The sequence below is a fragment of the Calonectris borealis genome, chromosome 1, assembly GCF_964195595.1.
Source record: "Calonectris borealis chromosome 1, bCalBor7.hap1.2, whole genome shotgun sequence".
Classification (NCBI taxonomy): domain Eukaryota; kingdom Metazoa; phylum Chordata; class Aves; order Procellariiformes; family Procellariidae; genus Calonectris; species Calonectris borealis.
Window position 1 is genome coordinate 58,227,024 of NC_134312.1, and position 16,623 is coordinate 58,243,646.

Sequence of the window (16,623 nt, forward strand, 5' to 3'; positions counted from 1 at the left end):
CCCTGCTGCAGGGGGCAATCACCTGCGTGGAATATAAACCCAATGGTGATGCTGAGCCATGGACATAGAAAGGGAGGTGGCGGGCCCTCCCTCGCACTCTCTGGTGCCAGTGTACCTGTTCCTGTGAGTGTCACTGGCTCTGCACCCACCTGGGCAGCAGACTGCCCTCGGGCATCTCTGGTGGGGATGTGAGATGGTTTGGCGGGGGGAGGGATGGTGGCTGGAGGCAGAGGGAAAAGGACCCTCAAGAGTGAGAGGGTCAGGGTCATGGTTTGGGGAGACGGGTGTCAACAGTAAGTGTCACACCCTAGTTTGAGACTCTGGGGCATATGGGGGGCAGGCAGCAGGGGACACACAGTCCTGCTCTGGGGAGGCAGGGCAGCAATTCAGAGCAGCGCCTGCAGGAAAAGTCTGGGGCTGGGGGAATTCCTGGGGAAACATTGTTCTTTCCAAGAACAATATAGGACCCCGCTCTTTAACTTCACCCGAGCCCACATCCGTGCCACCTTCCCCTCCTCCCGCAAGAGCGCAGGGCTGAGCAGGGCTGCAGAGATCAGGCTGGACTGTCACAGAGGAGCGGGAAAAACAGTCAAACAACAGGTTTGTCCTCCCAGATCAGCTGCTTGTCACCTCGGAGATGTCCCAGCCTGGCCATGCCCTGGTGAGGCAAACCCGCCGTCAGACCCAGGGCTCCCCCCTCTCCATCCTCTTCCTCCCCCGGGGCTGGGGCCCCGCCCCGTGCCCGGAGGCGGGACCGGGGCCGGGGCCGGGGCTGGGGCTGGCAGGGAGCAAGAGCGAGCTGCCCGGAGGGAGCAGGTGGAGAGGCAGCCCCGCCACACGCATGGCACCCGGCCCCTTCCCTGCAGCCCTGCGCCGGCCGCTCGCCTTCGCCCTGCAGCCCCTGTCTCGGATGTGCGGGCTGGTGTCTTCTGAGGAACTGATGCTTTTGGTCCAGACTCCCCACCGATGGCTCTGATCTCCTTTGCTGCTCCCTCGACACCCAGCCCGGGACCCTCGGCCGCTCCGCCGGGAGTGGGGATGCTCGCTTTCCTCCTGGCAGGCTGTGCCAGCCACCTGCCAGTTGCCTCGGAGTATTTTCCCATCACGTGTCCCTGCCTCGCTGAGTTGTCTGTGAAAATTCCCCTTGCTTCACCAGTATCCTCTGGGGCTGCTGTCTCTTTGGCTTTCTGGTCTTCACCCACCTTATTCCTTGGCCACATCCTATTCAGACCTTGCCCTTGGCTTGTCCTGCCCCTTTGGAGGCTTTGAGAATAGTGGACGGCTTCACGTGGAGGTACGGGCAGAGGTTGTCCTTGTTTGATAGGATACTGGCTGCAGCGGGAACAATTTGGGAGTCATGGGCCGTTGGCTCATCCGTGGTCTCTCTGGAGCCACACTCTTCCTTGTCAGCGTGGCTCTCTTCTCCATGCGGCACCGTGGGGCTCAGGAAACAGCTCAGTACCCAGGGCTCAGGGAGGGGATGTCGGAGAAGCTGGAGCAAAGGAGCAAAGTGAGCCCAGAAGATGCCACCAGAGGTGGTGGCAGGAGGTGGAAGGACCTGCAAGTCTATCCTCTGGAGGGATACAGGACTGAGGGAAGCCTGACCCTTGGGGACATTTTCATAGCCGTGAAGACAACCAAGAGATTTCACCAGAGCAGGATGGAGCTGCTCCTGGACACGTGGATATCCCGAGCCAGAGAGCAGGTGAGCATATGGATTTGGGCTAGAGAGGGGGTGTTTGGTAACGGGGCAGGGACGCGATGTTGGTGGGGCAGGATAAAGGCCAAAGGAAAGGGAGGCTGGGCACTGCAGTCCCACCCAGTACTTTGCCTCGTTTTCCCTAATTCTTGCTTCTGTTCACACTGAAAGGGGGACTCTATCCAGCAAAATGTTCCACCGGTAGCTGGTTCATGGGAAAGGCTGGCAGAGAGGATGAAGAGCTTGTGTGGGCCCTTCCCAGGAAGGCTGGGAGGATGAGTGCTCTTAGCAGGCGTCACCTGCCCCTAACCTAAGCCTGACTCTTTCAGTTTGAGGTGGAGGGTATTTAATTTCCCTTTTTTATCCAGTAACACCGGGGGCCGCAGACTGCCTGGGCCACACCAGACTGAACACAGACTGACCTGGGTCTGTAAGAAATGCTGGTTTTCTACCTCCTAGTGCCATGAGTTTGCTAGGTTTCGAGCTGAGTGGCTCTTCCTCGCCCTCCATCAGGATGCCCACATTGCGCCTGGGCACCCTTTGCCCTGAGACGGTGTGGCGCAGGGGGCAGGAGAGCGAGACTGCAGGACGCGGGTGCAGGTGTTTGCAGCCCTGTTTGCTCTCCAGCACATCAGCACAATCCATGCCTCGCTTTCTTGGGCAGATCCCCTCATGTGCACAGTCTGGAAGTCATGTAGGTCTATATTTGTCTTTTAAAATTTTTTTTTAACTGGAGGTCTGATGTTTTCACCCTTTGCTGAAGCAGAGTTTGGAGAGTTTCCTTCCTGTTAGAGGAACTGATGTGGGGCACCACGTTGGCGGTGCTGTGCAGACTGGCTTACTGGTGGGCAGAAGTAGTCCCGAGAGCCTGGGTACTTCTCTCCCTCCCTCGCAGAGCTGCTCCTCAAGAAAGAAGAAATCCTGTGGCTGTCCCTAAAGGGGGTATTTTTTTGCCTCTGCCCATGTGTAATGGGTGCCTAGAACACAAATTCAGGCCTCAGCGAGGGAGGGGGACGGGGGCGGAGGTATTGGGTAGGAGAGCGCTTGAAGCAATGCAGGGTTTTCTGGGTAAGGGTGGTTTTCCACTTCATGAGGCTGCAACTGTCTGGTCTGATGCGGTCGTCACAGGAAGCCGTGTCCTATTTTGAGCATGCTTCCTCTCCTGTCTGTGTGTCCCTCTCAGCATCTGAGATGCCCTGCTTCCTCCTCCAGATGCCCGACCTCAGCCCAGCAGCTCTTTGGAGAAACCAAAGTCAACCGCATGGCTGCACTGGCATTAAGATATTGTGACTGGGGTTTTTGGAGTGGGTTTTTAAGGAGCAGCTCACCTTTCCCTCCTCGTATGTTTGAGAAATAGGTGCCTGGCCATTCCGCTGATGACAGGAATTAGATACCAGCTCCCCAGATTCATCTGACCCTCTCTCTTTGGCAGGCAAACGATGTCCAAACCTGGGAAGAGGTCTTGAATTTTCCATGCTGCTGCTAGCCTCTAGGAAAGCTTCACAGACTGAGCAGCAGAATGGGAAGGAAGGGTAGAGCAGGAGCGTCAGTTATTTTTAAACGGTGTTTTTTCTTTGTTATCAATTTTTGTTGCAAGCTCAGTGTTTTCCTCCCCCCCGCCTCAATTTTCCATGTTTTTCTTCTGCTTTTTTTACTAAATGGCCTTGAGGGCAGGGGAGCGGGGACGGGAAGGGAGGAAAAGAGAACTACTAAGGCTAAAAAGCCTTTTTTTTTTTTTTTTAAATATACTGCTGCTGGAGGGGTTTTTTGGAGGTAGGGAAAAGGGTTAGTTTTGAAAAATTGACAATATAGAAACCTCGCTTAGCAAAAAAAAAGAGAGCTCTCAATCTGCAAAGGACATTTAATTGTTGTGGGGCCAGGGATAGGGCACCAGACCTCCTATTATTGAGTCTTTATGGAGAGGCGTAGGCTTTAAGAGCCAGTCTCGGAGAGATCCAGGTCTCAGAAGCCCTGATGTGCAGAGACTGCCTCCTCCTAGGGCTGACCCACCATCTTGCTGTCTCACTCGCCCTTACTCGTGGCTGGAGACCGATTCAGTGGGTCCTTCTCTGCAGGTGGCCAGTGGGGAAATTTTAGCAGCTGGCCGTGCTGCTGATGCCAAGCCTGGTTTCAGAGCTGATTACCTGCATGGTGTCCTCCTGGAGGAAGCAACCCAGACCTCACAGGTCAGGCTTAGGTGGCTGTAACAGGAGGCAGGAACAGCTGTGGTTTTTATGGCTAGGACAGACTGTACGGGAGCCAAATTAAAAGTCCTCTATGTTAGACTCTGTTGGGATGGACAATAAGAGAGAGAGACATTTTCCCTGAAACTGCACTGTTTAAACAGGAGAGAAGATATGCAGCTGGTGGGAGATGGGGAAGGGGAATTGTGGGAAGAGTGGGTGCTCTTCACTGGAAGTTGGACCATGCTCTGCCTCTTGAGAACTGATCCAAACTTTACACTGGAGCTTGATGTGGAATTCATTTCAGCGAAAAGCCTTTTCCTCAGAAAAGGCTTCATCTAAACAGAAGTGTCGGTTTTGGTGACTGTTTAGGCTGGACAGCATCTTAGAGTGGCTTACATTCTTGGCCCCAGTAGTTTTAATGGAGATAAGCCTAGGATTCTAGTCTGAAATTTTGTTTGGTAATGCAAACTGATTCTAGCACCTCCCTTCCTTTCAGAAACCCAAACATCCAAGCGATTGAAATGAAACCTTTAAATGACCCCTCCTGAACTGGCTTTCACATTTTTCAGTGTTGTGAACACACCATAGATTTTGAATCTCTTCTCCGGGCAGGGGAACAGCTTCCTGCCCAGCTGCACCAATAACCCATAACCAATTTTGGAGGCTGTTTCTTCCTGGAGGAGGGATACACTGGGAACCTGGGAAATGAATGTGGTCATGGCTTGTCAGATTTCACATCTTTATTCCCTTTTCCTAGTTTTGCCTTGCTAGGCTACTTTCCCGATTTGGGGTGAGGGGGCCTCAAAGTCTAGTGTTTATCAATTGCATGGGCACTTATGTTCACGGAGAACTGCCAGGCAAAGCTGTTGGACACCAGTGGCTTCATATCACTGCTGGCACTGCCATCTGGCAGGCATCCTTTCCTATCCAGCCATCTTCTCTGCTCTAGAATGGAGGGATGCCTTCCGCGCTGCATCCCTCCTCAAGCCCAGATCAGCTACCCTGCAGCAGCAGTGACAGCCACCCCGGGCTGCTTGCAGTGCGGATGGGAGCCGGGCTCTGTGATCTCCCCCCCAACCCTGGCAGGAGGAACCGTGCTGGGGGCGATGCGGTGCAGGAGCCGAGTGGGAAGCTGTGGCTGAACGGCTGCTCCACGAGCCCACAGACTGCCTGCCGGAGTGGGCAGCCCATGAGCACTGAGGCACCACAGCAGGAGATCCTGCATGGCCCCATAGATGGTCTGGTAGAGAACAGGATGGTGGATATAGTGGGGAGGCTGCTGCTGTCCACCCCATTTGCCTGCAGGGACACAAGTGACACTGGATGTTCTTCTGCTTGCACATCCCCAATGGGGAGAGTAGGTCTGGCATGGCCAGAGAGACCTTTTGAATCTCTTCCAGGCTCCATTAGTATGGACAACAGCAGCTGGTGTCTCCTTGGGAAAGACCTGTGTAACTGGGCCAAATGCTCTCCTGGCAGGTTTTTAGATGGAGCCCTCCTCTCTCTTCCACCCCAGCCATCATGTGCAGCTTTGCTGAGGGACACACAGCAGCAGTTGCTCGGATTCCAGCAGCAGCTGCTGTTCCAGATTTCCTGCTTTCAGAGGCATGAGGGATGGAGAGATGAGGATGCAGGCAGCTGCCTGTGCTGTTGTGATCTCCTTCAGGACAGAGCCAGGGCACGCACACCAGCATCTCTGGAGTACTGCAGCCAGGTGTACCACGGAGATCAGAGTTTGGGAGAGCCAGAGAAATGAGATTTGCCTAGCTCCCGCGCTCATAGCCCCTTTTTCCAGGTGTTTTGGAGAGTCTGGTGTTCCCCATAGTGACAATGCTCCTTCATCCCTGAGTTCCCACAGAAACATATCGGATGTCTGCAAAAAAGCATTCCCCACCTTGCATCAAGAGGAAAGTGGGAGCCTTGGAATATTTTCACAAGTAGAAAATCTGGAAAAAGATACAGATTCCCATTTTAAGTCAATCAGATACGATGTTTATTAGCTGATTCTATATCTGTAAGCAAGTAATTTCCAGCAACAACATTTCTGGTTTTTTGAAAATGTCAGAAAGTTTCAATGGTTTCAGAACTTTTTTCTTAAGATGAAATATTTATCATAGTGGAAATTTCTGGCTCTGACACGCAAGCGAGGGAAATCCCGGGCCACTGACAATCCCTGCCTTGCCTGAAGGATGTGATACGGTGCCCTGACCCAGAGCGACTTCTTTACCTGAGACTTAGCTAATTGCTTCTTGTCCCGTGATCACCTTGAAAGTGGTTTTAACTAAGAGACTTTACCAGTGGGGTGGGGTAGGAACGTGTGCGTGGCCCGTTGCTGCAGCTCAGCTGTTGGAGGGCAATTTGCCAAGTCGCTGTAGCACGTACATTTGAGATCATGAAACCATCCTGCTGCCTCTGCTCAAGCCAGGTGGTGTCTGAGGGTCCTTCATTGCCTTCCCTTCGTGTGCAGAAGATTTCTCTTGCCACGTCCTCCTGATGGGGGCATATCTCCCAAATGCTGGGTGGGTGTGGGGAGAAGTAAAGACTCTCGACTCCTCGTCAGAGCCTTTGGGAGCAGTGACAGCTTCTGGGGCTGTTGTCTGCCTGCCTCGTCTCCTTTGTCCCTGTCCAGGTGCTGCGTTTAACCAGCCTGTGGGCAGCTGGTGGAGAGACCGTTTACAGCTCGTGACTCCTTTTTGATTTCATGAAAGCTCATTTTCTGCCTGAGGAAAGCTTTTCTCCACCAGCCCTGTTCCCCGCCTGGCCCTGAAGAGGGGGAGATGTGCCACATAATGGCAGCGAGGGGGATTAGAGAGGCATGGGGGTGGAGGAAGAGGAGGAGGAGGCGGGAAGCGGCAGGGGGCTGTGCACACTTAACACACAAACAGATGTTCTCCTTTTAACCTGAGCATCATTCAACCACGGTGCTTTCGTTTTCCTACAACTGACACCTAAGCCAGGGCTCCCTCACCCCCTCACTCGGTGCCACAGATCCCCTTCTCCCTGTTCCCAAGGCAGCGGGGTGGGGGAAATGAAGCCACACAAGCTGATGATGGTGCCGTGCGGGGAGGGGGAGCGCAACCGTCCCTCTGCTCATCTGGCACCTGGGAGAGGGGCATGGCAGCAGGGGATGGAGTGGGGTGACCCCAGCGAGTGAGTCCGGCTGTGGGGAGGAAGGGGTGGGTGGCCAGGAGCAGCACCAGCTCCAGCCGTGAGAGTAACCTCCTTTCCTCATTTCCCCAGACCTATGTCTTCACCGATGAAGAAGATGATGCCCTGAAGAGGAGAATGGGTAATGACCTGTCCTATAACACCATCTTCCCCTCGCTGCCTTCAGCCTCTAAACTGTCATGGCCTTGGCAGGGGGTCTGGGACCCATGAAGCCCCCAGGTGACGATTTGTCTTAGTTGGCTTACCCCAGGGCACACAGCCGACTGGAGGCAGGGTGCTGTCTGCCTTAAGGCATCCATGGGTGGAAGCAGCCCAAGAGAGAGCCCTTCAGCCACCGCACCCTGGCTGGCAGTGGGCAGGGTGAAAGTGCAGTTGGCAGGTGTCCTAGTCTTGGCCAAGATGTTTGGCTTTCTCCAGGTTTCCTCTCCTGGTAGGGGGAAGGATGGAGTGTCATCGTGGGCTTGGATGCCCGTTCAGGGGACCGCGAGGAGGCTGGCTGTGAACAAACCCCTTCCCTCCCGCCCAGAGGTCCTCCTCGTGACCGTGTGAAGCAGGCCAGCCCCAAGCCACAGCCTTCTTTCTCCCAGCAGGCGGCCACGTGGTCTTCACCAACTGCTCTGCCGAGCACAGCCACCTGGCCCTCTCCTGCAAGATGGCCGCCGAGTTCGACGCCTTCCTGGCCAGTGGCCGGAGGTGAGGCAGGGCTGCCGCAGGGGGACCCCTGAGAGCAGGAGGCACCCTCCTTACTGCAGACCTCTTGTGTCTTTGTTCCCGTCTCTCCCTAGCTGGTTTTGCCATTTGGATGACGACAACTACCTGAACCCTCAGGCCCTCCTGAAGCTCTTGTCCTCCTACTCTGCAACGTGGGATGTTTACCTGGGGAAACCCAGCCTGAACCGACCCATCCGGGCCTCCGAAACGCTGCCGAACAACCAGACGGTACAGCCTGTGGTGGTGGTGATGGGGCCAATGGGTTGTTTTTAGTGCTCTGGCTCACTGGCCGTAAATGTACCCCAAGGAGAGACAGGTCCAAAGAGCATCAGGCAACAACTGAAAACTCGCCGGTCTTGTCTGAACATGGTTGTAGGTGGTGACTCAATCCGATCTACCTAGGGAGGGTCCCACGTTGCTGCTGTGCCTTTGGGCACCTGTCTGCCAGGAGATAAGCCAGCCTTGGGCAGCCCACCTGCTGCTGCCAGCAGGAACCTGTCCGCTCCAAATGTGAGGAGGTCAAAATCCATGCTATACTGCTGGCAGGTCCTTCTTCTGGGCAGCAGTCAGGGGTCTGGAGTGACAACTGGGCTGTGTTTATCCTGGCATCAAAGCTGGGTTTCCAGCGCTCCCATCTCAGTATGGTATTGTCTGAGCCTCTGTCATTGATGTCCTCTGCTGTTTCTCTCCAGAAATCTGTGCGCTTCTGGTTTGCCACGGGAGGAGCTGGGTTCTGCATCAGCCGCAAGCTGGCAAGCAAGATGATGCCTTGGGCCAGGTGAGCTGTGCAGCTGGTGGGTATGTGAGCCTTTGGGGATGAGGAACACGGATGGACATTAATTCCTGTCAGCGTCAGAGCTGGATTTGTGTATGTGGTGGTTGCAAGGACATTTGCAAGGGTGCAGAGTACCATGTGCCCCACATCTGCAAGCACGTGGGACCGGAGGAAGGATGTAGTGGATGGGTCTGCCACCTGATTAAAAAGATGCAAGAGCAGGCACAGCAAACATGATCATAGGATGACATACTCCCCCCTCCCCAACTCCTTTCAGCTCTTGGTTATTCCTCCACACTCCTTCCCATCCCTTTCAGCTTCCTCTGACTCTTTTCCTAAGTGCTTTCCCTGTCTGCCTATCTCCTCTCCCCTTAATCTGCCTCTTTCCAACCTCCTGTACCTCCCTCCTGAGTTAATTTCCCATTTCCTACCCCAAACCCTCTTCAGCTTCTCACAGTGGCCACTGTCATTTCCTCAGCTTGGTGCACGGAGAACAGAGATAGGCCCCGGGGTCTTGTGTTAGCCCAGCCTACAAGAAGATGATGTTTTCCAGGATGTCCTAGGTTATATCACAGGTTAAATGCACATACACTGATAGGCAATGGCTGTGCCAGCCTTAACCAGATCCGTGCATACCCAGAAAGACAGATCTGATCCACACAAGGTGGCTGGTTTAGCTGAAGCCCATGATATGTATTTTATGGTAGACCCAGACACGATCTGTGATCTAGGGTAAAATGAAAGTGGCATGGATAGATAACACCTAACCTGGCTTAAAGCCTGCCACTACTGAGTTAAAATACTTAAAACACATTTGAACTAACTGAGGGGTGTTATAGTAGACAGTACTTCATGCTGTGTGGCTGCTTCCAGTTACAGGATCCTTAAAATTGGGTTTAGCCTATCATCAAAGAATGGCCAAGCGTGTGGTGTTATATTCCAGTGGAGCCATGGATGGCTTATTCCAGCTGCAAGAGACTGTCCTGTTTCTTCTTCCTCCTGGTCCTGGATATGTGGTCCCACTGTTTCTCTTCTGCTGGCTTGTCTGACCCTCAGGGCTCAGTGCAGCTCACCTAACAGGTGGAAAAGTGACTTGGCAAAGTCTGCCAGCTTGGTACATCAGCTCACCCAGGAGCTGGATACATATCACCCACAGCACCGGACAATTGGTGGGACAGCATGGCTGGGAGTGGTCAAAGAGCAAACACATGCCCAAATCTTTGCAGGTGGAACTCAGGAATTTCTTGCTAGTTCCAAGATTTAGTCTAGTTTTCAATTAAAAGTCCTTCATTTATCTCCCACCCAAGTGGATGCCTATATCCCTCCCTACCTTTGTCCTAACCCACGCCAGCCCTACTCTCTTCCAGTGGCAGGAACTTCCTGAGCACTTCAGAGCTCATCCGCCTGCCGGACGACTGCACCGTGGGTTACATCATCGAGTGCAAAGTCGGTGGGCAGCTGCTGCCCAACGCGCTCTTCCACTCCCACCTGGAGAACCTGCAGCTCATCCCGCCCTCTCGGCTCACGCAGCAGGTGAGGAGAGGAAATGGAGCAAGAGGGAGGTGTGTGAGGAAGGAGAGGTGGAGGAGGGGAGCTGGCAGGCACATTGCCCTGTTGGTGGCACTGGCGTGGATTGAATCAGTCGTCTGCTCTTTTGGGGAGGCTTTCCTAATAAATGCTTCTTTGAAATAAGGAACAGATGTTGCCAGCAGCATCTGTTGCTGATGCCAGTGACAGTGTCCCTGGGGTCAGTGACGGGGAGCACACGTGTGGGGAGTGATGCGAGGATTGAGGGCAGCCTTGGGGGAACGTGGCACAAGGACAAGCAGAAATGATGATTGATTGGGGAAGGGGCTTTGACATGGCACCATGTCTGCCTTGCGTGGGGAGATAACAAGGACTGTAGAGGGCTCGGAGAGACAGAGGACTAGCACGGTGGACCACCATGGGAAAGAAGAGACGAGAGGTGGAGAGCAGAGGCTAAGCCAGCAGAGGAGGAACCAGAATGGCAGCTTCTGTTGCCCAAAGCACGTTCCTTGCTCCTGAACTCACCTCACCCTCCCTGCTCCTTTCTCACCACCCCTCTTTGCAGGTCACCCTCAGCTACGGTGTCTTTGAGAACAAGCTCAACGTTATTGAACTCAGCGGCCCCTTCTCACCCCAAGAGGATCCCTCAAGGTATGGGGCATGAGTGCTCTGGGTGTTGCTGTGGTGTGAGCCCTCAGACAATAGGCTGGGAGGGGGAGGCAGCCGAATGGGGTGCAGGAGGTTTAGAGTGAGAGAGAGAAACCTTGCATTCAAATGGCTTGTTGGGTGAGGAGCACACCAACATTAAGCTGCTTGTGAACGCTTACAAACTTTGCAAACATTTTGGATAAATGGGAATAAAAGGAGTATCAAAACACTTTATTTGGACAATTCCTGAGCCAAAAGTATTGCCATTTAGTTCACATTTTGAGACTGAACAAGATAACCTTTTACCTCTGGGACAGGAACAGAAATGTTCTTTTAAACTCAGGAGAGGAAATTCTGCTTGCTTTTTCATTTTTTGTTTTGCTGAGAAAATTGAAGGGAAAAAAGAAAAAGGTTCACTTCAGGCTGACTGCAAACAAAAGTGTTCTTTGATTTACCTTCTCTGCTTTGAGTGAACAAACCTAAAGTTGTTATTTGCGGAACATGGGTAGGAAGCTCCTGGCTGGAGATAGCAGGGGTGGGCAGCATCTGGGAGAAAGAAGAGCGTCAACAGAACCATGCAGCGGGGGCTGTTGCAGTGCCCATCTCCCTGCCTGTGATCAGGGTGAGCCATGGGCTTGGGCTACATGGGCAGAGCTGGATGCAAGTGTTGGAGGGAGGCTTGGCTGCTTAGCTTTGCTGAGAAGAGACATCTTGAGGTGAACAACCAGTCCTGGAGCTCTGTAGTGCAGGGTGGGTGCCTGACGTGGGATGGGACATGAGGGAGAGGTCTTCCATTCTCCAGCTGTGCGCTGGTGTAAAAACTGTCACCTGACCTTCCTTTGCTCTCTCCCCGGCAGGTTTCGGTCGCTCCACTGCCATCTCTATCCCGACACCTCCTGGTGCTTGCAGGCTGCTGGCTGGTGATGCCTGAGCCTCAGCTACAGTGGGTCCGGGTGACATCCATTCACCTTGTGCATGTAGGGGGTGGGACACTGAAGAAGCTTAGTGCTCCCAACTTTCCCTTTTCTATGGTAGTCTTGGAGCTATGTGATGGCTTTTTTGGTCCTTGCTGAATACCGGTGACACAGGACAAGAGACAAGATCTGTGCCAAAGATGGATAACATGGGCTGGACACAAGGGCGGGCTTCCTATCAGCGCTGGGATACGTGCAAGGGATGGGAGCAGTATGCCTTCTGAGCAGATCAAGGACTGGGTGGTGACTGCTGGGTGTCTGGGTAGAGACAGGGACCTGCTGCTGCTCCTTGCTGTGGATTCATCTTGCTGGACTAAAAAGGCCCTGGGTATGGGTAACCAGTGCCCAACTGAGGATGGCTGATAACATGTCGTGGCTCCAGCCTCTCTGAGCAGGCCTTCTTCTGCCATATCTGCCTGTGCTTTCCCCACCGCCCACTCTTCCCAGCCACAGCCCCTTGGCTGAGTCTCTGCTTAGTCAAGGTCTATAGAAGTGGAAAATGTGACCGTTTCTGTGGTGAATGAGTGCTGGAAAAGCATAGTCCTTGCCTGGCAGAGGGGAGATGGGCAGGAAGTACAAAGAATCAGGAAACCCCCTGTCTGCTGGGACAAAGGAGAGGGTGTGGGGTGGGCGAGCCAGGAGGAGACAGACCAAGATGAGGATGGTTCCTGTATCGAACATTGAAGGCTTGATCTTGTGTGGCCCTGCATTATTACTCTCTTTTTACATTTTTGATATGGGGTCAGGATAATCTCTTGCTCTAATTACCAACCTGTCGTCTGAGATTAGACTCCAACTCCTACCTGTGAGAGAGGAGACATAAAGGATTAGGACTGCCTGAAAAAGAGGAGAAAGGAAGAGATGGAGAAAGAGCTCTCAGGAGCGGATTAGAGGTTACAGCTTTATAATCTTCTCTCTGCCCCAACCAAAAAAATTAAGTCATGAACGAATGGAAACAGCAAGGCAAAGAGCTTTTTATCTCTGCGTTTCTTTCCTCCAGATGCTAAGAGCAGCTTTCTGCCTTCCTGCTGCCCCTGCTGAGCACAACAGGGGGAAGAAGCAGGCCCAAATAGGTTACCAGCTTTCTGGCACATTTGTGGAGAGCCCTCTTCTCAGTACAGAGCCTGGCATGAAAGCTGGGCAATTCTGCTTGCTGGGGAATGAACCTTGGCACTATTTGGTCCGTGTACACATGGTTAAATGGCTGGGGGAGAGCGTTACAGGGAAAGCTGGAAGGCAGAGAGGCTCTTTTAAATGGCAGGTGATGCCGCAAACAGGTATTTCTCTTTAAAGAGCCTTTCAAAACACACTGCTGGGATTTGTGAAAGATTCCTGTAATCTCCAGATGAAAGGACAAATGCCCTTTCTCCGAAGAGCTGCTTAGCTTTGATGCTGCTGATGTGACTAAGCCTGCTGCTGGTGGGCTGGAAGAGCCAAGGGCGACTATCATTGTGCCTTTACCATTTTGACAACTGGCCACCTTGTCGCCTCCTCCCCCCCGACCCCCAAGCACCGGCGTCTCCTGTACAGCACGCACGAGGTTTAAAGGAAAGGTGTCAGAAAGACCTTCCACCTCTGCAAAGGGAGATCTAGAAATGAATGAGCACTTTAATTTCTGGAGAAGCAGAAAGCGGGAACCTGTAGAGCTGTTTTCCAGCCTGGTCATTCTTACCAGCATTTAACCAGCTTGTGAAGCAGCAGAGAGCCCTGCTTTCTTCTCTGGCACAACATGCCTTTGTACTGGAAATTCATCTTGAGCAGGGACAGGGGCTAGCTAATGCCAATGACCATGCCTTGAGTCGTGCAAAACACTTGGCTCACACAGCTATGTGAACCTAGGAACCGTGCGGCTCAAAACAGAAACATCCAACGATTGGAAGGCAGATGCAGCATAAAGAAATCCTTTATTTGCTTTGAACTTAACCAGAAGATGAAAAATGCTTCCGTGAGAAGTGAGAGTCTTGAAGAGAAATCTACACTACCCGGATATCTTCTTTTTTTCCCATTCAAACTCTCAGCTTTTGTTAATTGAGTCCTTGAGTTAAAAAGCGAGTCCTATCTGTAGATGTCCTGGTGACAGTTGAAGCAAAATGCGATTCATGTGCCTGGAGAAGGAGAAGAAACTGGTAGAGCGGACACCTTCCCTGGGGAAAAGTAAGGCACAGAAACTGGAAGCCCTTTGGAGATCCTGGCCTCAGCTGGTCTGAACTGGCCTGGTGCCTTTTGCATGGCTGAAGATCAGATGTTAAATGGGTTGAGTCCTTGAGTGGCTGCATGGGGACTGGTTTAGCACTGGGCTTCGTTGCTGGAGCAGTTAAGTGCCACTTCTGTGGAAAATGTCTTGTCTCATAAGGAAACTGAGAACAGATGAGAAGATGTCTGGGGCAGGGCATCTCTTGGGCTGTAGAGAAACAACTGACAGAAAAGTCCTGCTATGCCTGTGACGACAATGCGCTGGAAAGAAAATAGCTTCTCGTAGTCGACAAAAGAAACCAGGTTTTCTCTAAGAACAGAGAGACAGCTTAAGGGGACATTCACCACATGAAATCTGATCAACATTAAAACCTGAGTTAAAATTAGTTTCAGGAATGGTTCCTGCCCCTGGGGCTTGCTGTCAGATGTTGTGGTTTTACAGTCTCATTTTCCTAGTTTATTAAAATGTTTAGTTGCTTGGGAAAATGAGAAACAATCTAACGTGAAACTTTTCAGGGGACTGCCTTTTTTTATTCTACTTCACAATTTTCTGATGTAACTGTTAAAGTTTTTGGAAAGGTTCCATTGGGTCTATTAAATTTTTTTTCTCTTTTTCTTTTTTTATATCGCTCTTTCTCATTCTCTCTCTCACATTCCCTTTTCTCATTGCAGGAAAAAAAAAACTATCCCAAGAACGAAAAGGGATGGAGACATGGTCTTTTTATTTTACTGGGAAAAATGGGGTCAAAGTCAAAGGTGTTGGTATGACCCTGCTGTTGTACAACATTAAGTGTAGTTGAAGGTTTCAAGTACAGAGAGCTCCCCTGCCCAACACCATAGCAACCAACACTATTAATGATGTTTAAGCTGTATACTGAAGATTCAGAAGAAGGAGGAGGAGGGGGAAAAAAGCAGTTACAGTATTTGAAATGTGAAGTATTAAGTGAGGCTTTCATGTTAACAATATTCTTTCTTCACTTTGCCCTTAGCTGTGAAGAATTTTTATAAGGAAACCCCTATTTGACAATGCAAAAAAAATGCTAATGACTGTCCTTTCTTTATGGGGAAAAGAGAAGTTAGTTGAAATAGGTGGGAAACTGCAGTTGTTGCTAAAGGCTTGAAGGGGAGAGAGAAGAATAGCAGTGCTAGACAATGCTTCTGTCTCTGGTGCCAACTCTTAACAACTCTGCTGCCGAAGAAAAACAGATTTCTCAGCCACTGTGGGATTTACCCGACTTGTACTCAGATCGCAGCCTTCAGCTCTCTCCCCAGGCCTCTTGCTAAAGATGCAGCCTTTGGAAGATGAGCAGTTTATTAAACAGAAGCCAAAAGGTGAGAAATGGGAACAAGAAGAAAGGAAATTGGAAGGAAAGAAACCACCAAGTGGGGCTTGGAGAAGAGCAGGGGAATTTAAGCTGTCCCAAATACCGCTGGGCTTATGGCTACACTGAAGAGGATGTGTTACCATAGGCATAAGCAAGGCCAGGAAGAAGAGCAACATCACAAATGTTCTAACAACGGTGTCTGTTTTCACCAGCTGATGCAGGAATTTTTCCTCTAGACCTTCTGCCCAATTACCTGGGAGGTTAAAGGGGTGCAGGGCTGAGCTGTTGTTGCTCAGCTGGCATTGCCTCTTTAAGGCTGTTCCTTGACAGCCTGAGATTTTTTCCACTCCCTGTTTGATCCAGCTTGGACTCCAAGAAAGCTGGGAACTCATCTCTCTCCCTGTTTGAACAGTATGTGATTAATTACAGACCCCGAGAATGGGCTCCTTGCCTATCTCTCATGTTTAAATTGCCTTCCAGGACTTTGCAAGGCTAAGGAGCCTCTTCAGATGTTACATCTGACTGTGCCTCAGTCAAGCCTCCCTTGGTTTTGCTGGGAGCTGCATCTGATTCAAAGTGAACTTTGAGAACAAATTAAACTGAGTGCTTTGTACATAGATTTGCTGGCCCTGATCCTTTTGCCACTGCTTGAGAAGAAGACAGTGTTGATTTTAGCAACATAAAAAAAAGTGCAACTAAACAGGGCAATTGGATGGGGGGAGATGCTGCTATTCTGAACCCTTGCTTTCCCCATCCCACCCCTAGAAGTGGGGCACAGAGAGAATCTGCAGCTGGTGCCTTTGGCCACAGTGTATCAGGTGGAGGATATGCCATGAAATATCCAGCATTTGCACTGGCAGAGAATCCAGCAGCCCTGGTTGTGAGCCAAGGCCAGCTTGTGCTTGGTGCTGGACAGAGAGAAAAATGGTGCCTACCCTGAAACACTTATAAGCAGAGACAGGGTGGGGAAGGAGGGGAGGGCTTACAGGATCAAGGGGACAGTATTGTCATGTGTAAGGAGGGGGAACAAGATGGTCTTTGGGACAGTGAGGGGAAGAGTTCAGGAACAAAGATCCCTCTCCACCCAGAAATATCATGAAGCAACAGATCTGAAGGATGGCTGATAGAAGCACATGGGAAGGGAGAGGTGAGGGATGAAGATCTCTTATCTCTTTGGATAAGAGAAAAAACCAGAACAAAATCTACATCCTCTTCATGGCTATGTTGGCAACTGATGAATGCTGGCCTTAGGGCTTAAGGATTCAACAAAAAGAGGGGAAAGCTGGAAAGAAAAAGGCAACGACTGTCTTCCCCTACCCACACACTCAATGCTGACCTGTGGCGTCTCACTCATGGCAACCCCAGTAGCATAGGAGGAGATGTGGGGCTTGGAAAGAGCATCAACCTCTACTCTGTG

The 16,623-nt window shown here is 51.6% G+C and overlaps 1 protein-coding gene across 2 annotated transcripts; it reads left to right on the forward strand.

The window, feature by feature from the left end:
* Positions 1-516: 516 nt before the first annotated feature.
* On the forward strand, positions 517-15,825 carry MFNG (MFNG O-fucosylpeptide 3-beta-N-acetylglucosaminyltransferase). 2 transcript variants are annotated; one of them, XM_075155773.1, is made up of 8 exons: positions 517-1,705; positions 7,126-7,174; positions 7,641-7,746; positions 7,839-7,992; positions 8,457-8,542; positions 9,907-10,072; positions 10,632-10,717; positions 11,572-15,825. In XM_075155773.1, the coding sequence occupies exons 1-8, from the start codon at positions 1,358-1,360 to the stop codon at positions 11,636-11,638; spliced, it is 1,062 nt and encodes a 353-aa protein (XP_075011874.1). In that variant the 5' UTR covers positions 517-1,357; the 3' UTR covers positions 11,639-15,825. The 2 variants fall into 2 exon arrangements, with proteins under 2 accessions (XP_075011874.1, XP_075011883.1); XM_075155782.1 differs by having other exon boundaries at positions 7,644-7,746.
* Positions 15,826-16,623: the final 798 nt, after the last annotated feature.

What these genes read in the sequence shown, in the direction of transcription:
- MFNG (XM_075155773.1), top strand. Translation starts at nt 1,358, where the DNA reads ATGGGCCGTTGGCTCATCCGTGGTCTCTCTGGAGCCACACTCTTCCTT. An exon ending in TGCCCTGAAGAGGAGAATGG is followed by an intron (nt 7,175 to 7,640) that starts GTAATGACCTGT and finishes TCTTTCTCCCAG; the next exon opens with CAGGCGGCCACGTGGTCTTC. An exon ending in CCTCTCGGCTCACGCAGCAG is followed by an intron (nt 10,073 to 10,631) that starts GTGAGGAGAGGA and finishes CCCTCTTTGCAG; the next exon opens with GTCACCCTCAGCTACGGTGT.